General features: G+C 43.6%; 1 protein-coding gene across 1 annotated transcript in view; it reads left to right on the top strand.

Annotated features, from left to right (window-relative positions):
- The first annotated feature begins 10287 nt into the window (after positions 1 to 10287).
- LOC119411076 (14-3-3 protein epsilon-like) overlaps positions 10288 to 11684 on the top strand; it is a 7477-nt gene continuing 6080 nt past the window's right edge. Inside the window, exon 1 of the mRNA XM_037677999.1 lies at positions 10288 to 10527. Coding sequence (XP_037533927.1) covers positions 10464 to 10527 — 64 coding nt within the window. The 5' untranslated portion in view covers positions 10288 to 10463. The remainder of the gene's footprint in view (positions 10528 to 11684) is intronic.

Raw genomic sequence — 11684 nt, 5'->3', positions numbered from 1 at the left:
TAGTTTAGTTTGTTAGTTTAGTTTGTTAGTTTATGTTAGTTTAGTTTATGTTAGTTTATGTTAATTTAGTTTACGTTAGTTTAGTTTATGTTAGTTTAGTTTGTTAGTTTATGTTAGTTTAGTTTGTTAGTGTATGTTAGTTTAGTTTGTTAGTTTACGTTGGTTTAGTTTACGTTGGTTTAGTTTACATTAGTTTAGTTTATGTTAGTTTATATTAGTTTAGTTTATGTTAGTTTAGTTTGTTAGTGTATGTTAGTTTAGTTTATGTTAGTTTAAGTTGGTTTAGTTTACGTTGGTTTAGTTTACGTTGGTTTAGTTTACGTTAGTGCTCACATTAAGTGTGTAAATTATAGTTGAACAGAACCTATGAGAATGGTGCTGCTGCTGTTCGGTGTATTGTTTTACATTAGTGTCTAGTGTATATCTTAGATCTTTTAGAGTACCGTTGGGCGTTCGTTTAGCGTATATCTTAGTTGATTTCTTAGATCCTTATTAATGTTTCTTTTACACTTTATATTTTTGCCATTGTTTGATATAACTAGAACCTTGAGTACACAATTTGTTCTACCTCATGTACCACATGCGATGTGAATGACGGTAAAGAACCTTAACTAACATAAACTTATTTAAGCCCCCAGTACACTGCCGCGTACGTCCATACGCAGAGGTACGCATGTACGTACGCGGAGGTACGAGCGTACCCCACAGTGCACGTCCGTGCAAAGCTAAATTTTTACAACCGCATACGCGTACACGGTGTCGCACAATAAACTGCCCAGTGACGGACTGTTTTGTATGCGACACCGATGTATTAAATTCCCCTTCTTCGTCCCTGATCTGGCCTTTTCTTTTGTTTTTTTGCCAAGAGGCTGTGATCTCTTCCTCCTCCGTTGATGCCATGACTGAAATGGTGAGAAATGGAGGAATTGGTCACGAATGAATTAAACTCGGGTCCAGCGTGGCTGCGGGAGGGTCTGAAGATTTCCTGGTGGGCTGGTCTGATGTGTGGACTGCAGAGCCAGTGCTCCCAGTTTATTTTTATTTTTTAGATCTTTTTATTAACAACATATAAACACAGAACACCGCTGCGGCAGAGGCTGCCAGCGCTCGCTTTTTTCCCCCCGACCTGTCAATCAATCCAGTAGGCGTGTCAGCAAATGACCAATCAGCGACCTGAATTTGTCCCGAAGGTAAACGCCCCTTGTCTATGAAGCTGCTCTGCAGCTGCTCTGGGTGTACGCTGGAGTATCATGTCTGAACCCTCTTCGGACGTATGCGGCAGTATACTGGGGGCTTAACATAACCTTGGCAGACTCTGCTGGACAAAGGTTTCCAGACAGACCTGTAACCCAGGTGGCTTCATTGTGGCTATAAATGAGTTGTCAGACTGATCCTGTGCTGACCGTTCAATCATTGTCCATGTAGGTTTGAACTTTGGACCCGCCTCATAGTTCCTGTTTGTTCAGGTTGAAGCAGCCACTCCTCTGCCACCTGAAGTCACTTGGGACTTCTCCCAGCAGCTTATTCTCACCTCCACATCACTCACAAAGTTAGTGTGGGGTCTGTTGGTTGTTGCTTTTTAAACAAAAGTGACAAATATGAATTGGTTTTAGCCTTTCTAAGGAAACACAACTTTTGCTTGTGGTTAAAAACTAAGCAGCACATCTTCCTAACTTAGGAGCTGAAATGTTGAAGTCTGTGCTGTGCTCGGTAAACAACAGGAAATCAGTTTGTGATGTTTGTTTCTGCCACAGAGCTGTAGCTCCACATGATGTCAGTGTGTGCTACAGTGGACCTTGTTCGTGTCAGCTGTGTTTCTGCTGTTGATGCACTCTCACCCTTTCTCTCCCCTTCCTCCACAGGTAGGCGACATGGTGAAGGTGACCAAAATAAATGTAAATGGCCAGTGGGAGGGGGAATGTAAAGGAAAGCATGGCCACTTTCCCTTCACACACGTCAAACTGCTGGACCAGCACAACGCCGAGGACGAACTGAGCTGAGAGTGGACAGCCGGTCCACAGCCTGGACACTAGTATTAGACCCTCACTTCCTCCCCTCTCTTCCCATCCACCCCTCAGTTCACTCACTCTCGCCCCTACCCTCCCACTACAATCTTACCTGCACCAAGTACAGTTCCAGAGAGTCACTGAGAACACCCCAGGCCTGCGTCGTGTCGGGCCTCCTGTCATCTACTTCTGTTTAAATCAACACACCTGCCTTCCTGCTCTCACTGACTGCAGCGCTGAAGAAGCTAAAGGTCCCGTTCCCTGGGTTTGGCAGCAGCCTGTGGACCGCTCCCTGTAATTTGTCCCTGCCGTGGACAGCTTATCAACGCTCGCTCCTAAGGAGACTCCCCACCGCAGTGTTCAGCCACTTCCTCTTCCTGTGTCGGAGCCTGTAGATAGCTGCTGAGCGCCGTGTCATTTCTCTTCCTCATCTGTCACTATGGCAACAACGCCCCTACGCTCAGTTCTGCTGCATTCATGTCAGATGGGAATACACAGTAACAGTTTGTGCTTTAACTCGATGAAATATTCCTGTCAAAGGAGGAGCTCAGAGTTTTAAAGTGCATATTTCTTCTGCCATAAATGATTTAGAACAACTGGTTCTCCTGCGACGTCTGCAAAGTAAATATGAAGCTACACCCAGGACCCTTCAGCTTAGCACATGAAGAAAAACCTCAATCTTTTCCTTAAAGCTTGATTTTAGACCCTGATGGGAAGTTCTTCAACTCTTGTGAATATTGTGATGCAGAAAAGGTCATTTGTGAAACAAGATGTTAAAAGTTTAATATACTCTGAACAGCATAATATGGATTATATTTATATCGCACCTTTTGAAACAAACCTATGAAGGGATAACTAAATAAAAATGAAACCATAAATGATGAGACAATACTGTATAACAAAATATAAACGTTCAATGTCCCTGTGATGGACTGGAGACCCGTCCAGGGTGTCCCCCGTCCCTCGCACAGTGATTGCTGGACATGGGCACCGGCGACCCCCGTGACCCAAAATGGAAGAAGCGGGTAAAGATGATGGATGGATGGATGAACTGTCAATGTAATAAACATAAAGTACAAATAAGAGCAGTAACAACAGTTAGGTGTGTTAACTGACCTGACGTAAGCTCATCGCTTCAGTGAACTCGTCACATGCAAACATGGAGCTAAAGCAAGATGTCTGCTAAAAACTTTTAACTAAGATTATCAGCTACAAAACTAAAATGATACATTTTATTTATCAAAATGAGGCAAAGCTCAAGTTGTTTGTAAACAAAACATTCTTTATCAGTGAATCCAATATCACAGAAATATCGTTTTATATTTTATGTACTCCTAAATGTTTTGTGATTTTTCAGGTTTATTGGTCAAGGTTCTTTATGTAGAGGGAGTGGTGGTGCAGAGGCTAGAGAAGGTGGGCCTGTGATCGGAAGGTTGTCGGTTCAACTCCCAGTACCGCCAACATCAAAAAATGTGGGTGTGAAAGGTGAAACACCCACCTACATTTTTGTGCCTCCTCCCTCATTTGCCCCACTGTGGGCCCTTGAGCAAGGCCCCTAACCCCCTCTGCTCCACACAGAGTCTGTGGCAGCTCGGTGTCTGTGCTTGTGTCAGGAAGGACATACCAATCTCCAAGTGTTGGTTCCCTGTGGTAACACTGAAGAAGGGAGCAGCTGAAAGAAGAAGAGTTATCGCACTTCTTTAGATACAGAAGCTTTCTGCAGGGTTTTCTGTACAAATGATTTTCAGGCAGATTTGAAGCACCTCAAACATTGACAGCTCAGTCGACCTGAAACCGTTTGGGCTGTAGTCTTTAATTTTGGTAATATGGATTAAGTTTTAGATTCTCTTAATCCGCCATACAATAAATGACACATTTAGGTGAAAAATGCTCATAAGATAAGTAGTTCAGAAAAATAAAAATTAAATGTAAGACAAGAAAACTCTCCCTGGTCCTTCAGTTGGACGTATTCAGCCTGGCTAGCTTCCTGTCCCCAGTCCGGTCCTGGATGTAGCTTTGTACAAGCACTAAATGAATTCTCATGTGCCATGCGAACAAGCATGCTCATTTTAATCACGCCGTGCACGTTGCATGTAAACTTGTGCTTCAGCTTCACGCAGTCTCATCCTTTAGCTCCTTGAAGACCTAGTAGATGTATCTGGAGCAACAAATGTGTAGTTTATTGTTTACTCGTAAACGTTGTATTTACTAGACATGAATGCAGCAGTGCTTGTGTGAACACGTGGCTGAACCAGCTGAACGGACGTGGCGGCGCTCGGTCGCCTGGACGTGCGCTGGTGTTGAGGAGCAGCGGTCCAGCCCTGCCGCCTCCACCAACTGGAGAACACAGCACTGAGTGAAGACCAGCAGCTGACAGCTGGTTCATGTACTGGTAATCATGATTCCAGCAGCAACCCTGAGGAAACCTTCCACATTATGGAACACTACATTCTTTCAGCTCGGCCTCTTTCCATCCATCACCTCCAACCAAGTACCACCAAGTAGTCTTTTGTAGAATAAGTAGAGCATATTGTTATGAAATGATGTATTATGTGGTTCTCATTTCATGCTATATATATATTGATTTTAGTAGTGTTCTTCATAGCTGATGTTTGTCCAGGGGTGCACATTTTTATTTTACTGCTGCACGTTGGGAGAGAGCGATGGCTCATCGGGGCCCTGGTGGGTCCATGTGCTCTCCTCAACCTTCACGTTTGTTCTCATGATTGAAGTAAAGCAGAGTGAATGTAAACTGCCCACCACGCTGCTCAGCACGGTCTTTTCAGGCCATTTCCATTAGCCCTCTGGATTTAGCTGAAGGTAGTGTCTCACTGGGCTGCGATGGTTCAAGACTCAAAGATGGAAAACAATCGAGAGTTTTGTGCAGTTGAAGTGGATTCTGAACGTTTGTGACCAGCGAGCCATGCTTCTGTCATCCTTACTCGTGTAGGGCTGATTATATTTATAACGCCAGCGTCAGCACGACGGACTGTTAAAAAGTAGAGGACGCAAACTGATGAGCACTGAACTCAGCTGCTACTTTATTATTTAGGACTGTAGCCTGTTTGTGCACGTGGTGTGTGCACTGCAGGGAATTAAACTTCTGCAGCTTGAAAACCTAATGAAACAGACATGCTGCTGCTAATCCTGCTATCTTAGGATCTTAATAATCCTTCATTTTCACTGGTCGTAATGATTAACGTAGAGGGGAACAGACGTCTTCTGACTGTAAAGCTCAGCTCTTTCTATAATCCTTGGAAACAGTGATGGTGGGAAGATGCAGGAGAAGCTTCTGGTTTGTTTCCGTGAGGTGGTGCTGTCAACAAAAAGTACACACCATATGAAAAAAACACTTTGGACTTTACTTGGTGTCACACTCAGTGCCCGTGTTAATTCTTCAAATTGGACCATTTTTACAAGCCTGGACAGAAGTCTTCGATTCTAAAAAATGTCCATCCCTGCTCGTAAGACCCATCGGAGGCGGCTGCAACAAAACCGTAACTCAACGATTGAGAAAGAAAATTTGTTGTACAAATGTTTTCAAACTTGACCAAACTGAACGTCTGCAGCTCCAGAAGTGAGGACGTTCTGGAGACTGGTAAACGCCCATCACCAACTGGTCGCAGCTCAGTGAGGCTCTGCTGTGTGTCCAGGTTTTGTCCTGTCGAAGGAGACCGTGGCATCACTTGGTACCTGTCCTTAGTTTTATGCCTTTTTATAAACATGTTGCCACCCTGCACCAGTTCTTTCATACTCCCATGTATTTTTGTCCTTCCTGCTTCCTCCTTCTACCTGTGCTTTATTTGTAGCCTCGTTAAGTTCCGGCGCACAGGCCAACATGCTGTTTTTACACTTCCCTCTGCCTTTTGGTTGTTTTCTTGAAACTAGATTGTAGTTGATGGGTCCTTCCCACAAACTGGTTTCCTAACTCCTCGTTGACTGCTGACAATCACCACCCCATTAACATTCTGCACATTAGTTTGACCACAACAAGTCTTTGTCTTCGGACAGTGAAAGGATGTCACCTACAGGTGGCGCTGCAGGAACATTCAGACAGATGTTCACAGCTTTCAGTATGTTCATGTGCTCCTCACAGAAACCTCTCTGACATGTTCAGTCCTCCCTTGGTTTATGTAGCCAGCTGTCTCGAATCCAAACGTCACTTTTTAAAAATAGTTTAACAGCAGTGTGGGAAAAGTCTGGCAGAGAAACAAAAACACTTATTTACTCTGTTTTTCAAACAGTCCAATGATTTTGTGTGTAATTCTAATCATGTTCAGCTTCATTGTCACTCAGATTGCACAAAGCAGGTGCTCCGCTACAGAACTCGTAAATGTGTTGCCAATAAGAAACACGAGAAGTATTTTTTTAGTAGCCCTGCATGAAGTCATATTTTTCCTTTCAGATAAAAGGAACGGGTGGCCAAATGCCAGTGAAAATTGTGTAATATGAAAATGTGCCATTTTATTATAACACTATATTCTTTCGAGATAATTGAAATGACCTTTTTTTCAGTAGCATGTAACGTGTTAATATACTAGTAAATAAAGTCAAACCTATGACAAATGATTTGTTGTATGCCTAGTTCTTGATGTGTCCAAAAAGTAAAGTTAGGAAACCATATTCCTTATGTTTAATTCAGTTCACTGAACAGCCATTAGTCATGATTAAAACCTTTTTCTTCATGCTACACACGGCAGTTGCCTAGCAACAGGAATACTTGCCATTCCTGGGTCATAATTTTTTTTGCCTGACAACACAAGGGCAATAATTCTTTAGCCCATGTCTTTGTGTGTGTGTGTGTGTGTGTTTATAGCATTTGCAAAATATTTCAAGGCTGTATCCAATGCTTGCTTGAAGGTTTTATTAAATTGTTCTAGTGGTTCATGAGATATTTTGATAACACGTTTATTTTTACCATGAGAAATAAACAGAAACAGGCATCAACATTTTGTAGTGTGCAGTTACAAGCTGGTTAGTGATCCTTGATCGACTGCTGGATAGTCTTGATCATGAAAGACCAACACAAAGACGTTTCCATGTACTCCTGTCAGGCGTAGCAGGTACGATGAATGGGCACCAACACTCGAGGAGCCAAACACCAGCTATTGACTGAACTGATGCTGTAAGATCACATCCACAAACTTGTGCACTGCCTGGTCTAACTAGAGGAAAGTCACACACATGGAAAGTGGAGTTGTTGAAACTACAGTATATCAACGGGACACAGCCTTTGTTGAGAAATCAATTGGAATGTTGAAGATGATTCTAGAAATAAATTCAAAGCCAACTGTACAGCAAGTCAGCATCAAGTGGAACATATCCCATGACGCACTGTCCACACTCCTGCGTGGGCCTAAACACCCTTTAGCCACATCATCACAAAGTGTGGCTGTGTGTTTTGGTCCCAAAATGGCCCAGTCATCAATCACCTCTACATCAATGACACCAAGCTTTATGCCAAACATAATGAGAGACTGAGTCACTAACCTCACCAAGATATACAGGAAGGATATTGAATGTCATTTGGGCAGGATGAATGTGGTTGAATGGTATCCAACAGAGGTAAAATGATCGCAACTGAAGGGATTGACCTACCTGAACGGATAGTAGTACCTAGTACCTGAATGGACGTGGAGCTCACAGTGGAGGAGAGGAATCTTCTATCAGTGGCTTATAAGAATCTGATTTGAGCTTGTAGAGCCTCATGGAGGAAAACCAGCAGTATTGATTAGAGCGAAGACAGCAAGGGTGGAGAGAAGAAGCTGAGGATGATTTGGGAATCCAGGCAAACATCTCTACACCAAGAAGGAAATCCTAACAAGGTTGAGTCAGGTCCTCTGGACGGCTTCTTTGTTGAAACGTTTCATCTTTTATCCACGAAAAGTTTTCAGTCTGAGGAGCTGCAACAAACTCAACCTCAGTCAGCACCTTCTCATTGTGGATCAATCAGTTTGCTGGTGACAGCCAAAACTAATACCTGAAGGCAACATTGCAGATGTCCAGAACAAATACTTCAATACTAAAATACCTTTGAATCCCACTGGGAAATGGCCACCATGATGAGGTCAAATGTAAGTCAACCACAACTAAGTACCTACAGGGGGTAAGGCAGGTCCTGAAAAGCCAGCTGAAAGCCAAGTCCAAGCCATCAACACTTCTGCTGTGCCAGTCATCAGATGCCCTGCTGGTAGAATATCCTGGCCATGTAGAAATCTGACATCAAGAAATAACAGCTCTTCTCAATGCAAGGAGGGTTTCATCCCTGAGAGGGTGTCACCCCTTTCAGTGGAGCGGCTGTAGCTGACTGGTTAGAACAGTCGTCCTCCAATGCAAGAGTTGGGGGTCCGATTCCACCAGCAGTCACATACCGAAGTGTCCCTGGGCAAAACACTGAACCCCTCATAGCCTCTGATGTGTGTCCCATCAGTGTATGAATGTGATAAAGCACTGATTAGTCTCTTTAGAATGATTTGTTCCATTAGCTTTGTAGAGATCTAGCAGAGTGCTGTATGAATGGGTAAATGAGGCACAGATTGTTGTGTAAAGCGCTTTGAGTATCTCAGTAAGATAGAAAAGTGCTATATAAGTACAGTCCATTTACCAGAGAGGGCTGGACTAAAGGATAGCACAGAGAGGCACTAGTAATGGCTGCACAAGAGCAATAGAGGTCAGAGTCTACCAAGGCCCAAGATGCAGGCTATGCAAAGATGTCCCTGAGACAGCTAACACTAACAACAAGATGTAAAATGCAGGTGGGCAAAACATACGAGATGCCATAACCAAGTGACTGGAATAGTGTACACACCTGTGACAAGTATAAACTGGAGCCAAAGCTGAAGACCACCAAAGGTAGTGGAGAATGGCAGGGCTAAGATACTGTGAGACTTCCATGTCAAGACTAACAAACAGGTGACGGTGGTCAGCAAACCTCAGAAGAAGGCAGTTGTGATAGATGTAGCAAGTGACTGTAACATCAGGAGGAAACAGCACAAGAAGGTTAAGGAATGCCCAGGGTTCAAGGAGGAAACAGAGAAGTGGAGTCCAGACCTCAGTAGTGCCAGTGTATGAGGCTATGATCACAGGCAGTCGCTCCAAAAAATTCCAGGAACAACCTCAGGGATCTCTGTCCAGAAGAGCGCAGTCCTAGGATCAACCATCATACTGAGCAGATTGTTTTTCTTTCTGAACAATTTACCTTTTGTGGAAGAGTGAAACTGCCCATGTAGAAAAATAGGAGGAGCTGTCAGTTTATTTATTTATTTATTGTCTTTTTCTTGTCTTTTATTTACATAAACTTGTGAAAGGTTGTTGTTGTAATTTATTTCTTTGTGTCCTTGTGATGGACTTGCAACTTGTCCAGGGTGTACTCGCCTCTCCCACAGTGATAGCTGGATGGGCACCAGTAACCCCTGCGACCCGGAAAGGAAGAAGCGGGTAAACATTAAGAATAAATAAACTTGATGGGATAACATTTTAACATAAAACTGGTGAGAATAAGATTATATATAGTAGCAAATAAAATAAGGATCTTTGAATATTGGTTTGTTTTTGTAAAATCTGTATTCAAATATCTACAATCTTCTTCTTTCGGCTGCTCCCTTCTTCAGGGGTCACCACAGCGAATTAAGTCGCACGAAGACTTGGCGATTATTTTTACGCCGGATGTCCTTCCTGACGTGACCACCGAGCTACCACAGCCTCTGTGTGGAGCAGATGGTGGGGGTTAAGGGCCTTGCTCAAGGGCACAGAGTGGGGGTAAATGAGGGTGGAGGCAGGTCTGGGTGCTTCATCTACATTTGGGTGTTGTCGGTACCGGGAGTTGAACTGGTGATCTTCCGATCACAGGCCCACCTTCTCTAACCTCTGCGCCACCACTCATTATCTACAATGTTGACTCTAAATAGGAGAAAGTACTTGTAGAGCCAAAAGGTTCAAGTATGTGGATGTGAAAATTAGCATAATTTGTGTTTGCAGTAATTATGTTTGAGATATGTGAATTGTTAATGGTGGTTATTTTGTCAAAAAAGAAAAGCAAATAGACATTTAATGTTGAAATGAATTCTAAACCTTTTTTTTAAATATCTAATGGTTTCTTAATACATCCTTAGATTTGATCTTGTATGTTAGAATTTTAATTTTCAGTTTCGACTTGTTGGGCTGTAATTTTGATGACTAGAAGAAACACCATTATTTTCCAACAAACAAACAAATCAAAAAGACAGATTGTGGTTTGATTATATGTTACAACGGCCTGCCTTAGCGTCCAGTACCCGGATGAGACCGGTTGCCGTCCTCACTCTGTGCCCGCTCATAGCTGCCGGTGGGGCGGATCAGTACTCGTCGACCAGTTGGTTTCAAAGCACCGCCGCAGTGTGATAGACCGTCGTGTTTGTGAAACGTAGATCGACGCTTTGATTTGCTGGTGTTATCTCTGTACCCGCATCCTTCTGCACGATGGGAGAGCGAGAACACCTAGTATATCAGGCCAAACTTGCTGAACAGGCAGAGCGATATGACGGTAAGTGGACCTTTAGCTCCGGCGGGTCTGGCTCATGTCCACAGTCTTTTTCCGCTACAAGCTAACGGAGCTCCGCTAGCAGCGGAGCTAAGCTTCAGACGCTAATTAGGTTACAAAAATACAAATGTTCTGCGACCCGTTCATTGACACAACGTGTGACTTGTTGTAACTTAGAAATTAGCATTATGTTATATAAGAAGCACGTGCCAGGAGGCTTTTTTCACGTTTTAATATATTCGAAAGACGCTCGTGAGAGTTAGCTCTGTGGCTAAAACAAAATGGCGGATCAGTGAAGCTGTCAGGAGCTGCCTCCCTGCACCACGCTGTCTCTGGCTTCGAACCGGAGCTACTCTTCCGACCCGCTGGTGCTCGTTTTGACATTAAAATAACCCACTGGGTTCTGGGTGGTTCTGTGACAAAGCCTGGCTCGTGTAAGCGTTAGCGAGGCGCACGGAGCCCGCTGGGTGTGTGGGGGGAGTGGGGTCGCAGCTGTTCATGTTCGGTGGGGTGTTCCCCTGCGAGCAGGGTGCACACATCATCGACGGGCGAAGACGACTCCGTCCTCGTCTCTGTCCACCCTGTCGCTGTCATACCATTACAGGCCGTGCCGGAGGCTGTTTTTAGTCCAGCCTTTGCCGCACGTTGCCCAGTAACGGTCAGTGAATGCACCATGACTCATTCAAGGGATTTGGACCGAGAGGACTCACAGAATGATTTATGGTTCAGTGGCTAAATTGTAACCCCGCTGGAATGCAGTGGAAAAGGTATTGTTACTTTCACAAAGTTAGTATTTAGCAACATGGAGATGAAGAATAAACTTAAAGTGTCAACGGCGTGGGAAACTCCAGGTATTAGTTACATCAGATCCTGCAGCAGACCAGTCAGGGTTGATGGCACTTTATTTAGTTTGTGCCCACGATTAAATAAATGATGGCCTTGTTCTTTTGTACTGGTTTATTACTTTGAGCACCGCTTTGGATGCGACATGTTCACTTTTCATACATATTTTATAAACTCTAAAATCTTTGAGCTTATTCTGTCATAGAAGTGACTGAAAATCCATTTAAAGGACAGACTCTGAAGTAGTTGTGGTGATCTAGAAGAAGTTAACATTTAACTCTGCATTTGACGATTTATATGTAAAATATTTGTTCAAC

The sequence above is a fragment of the Nematolebias whitei genome, chromosome 6, assembly GCF_014905685.2.
Source record: "Nematolebias whitei isolate Nwh7 chromosome 6, NemWhi1, whole genome shotgun sequence".
Lineage (NCBI taxonomy): Eukaryota > Metazoa > Chordata > Actinopteri > Cyprinodontiformes > Rivulidae > Nematolebias > Nematolebias whitei.
This window is presented reverse-complemented; position numbering and strand designations above follow the sequence as displayed.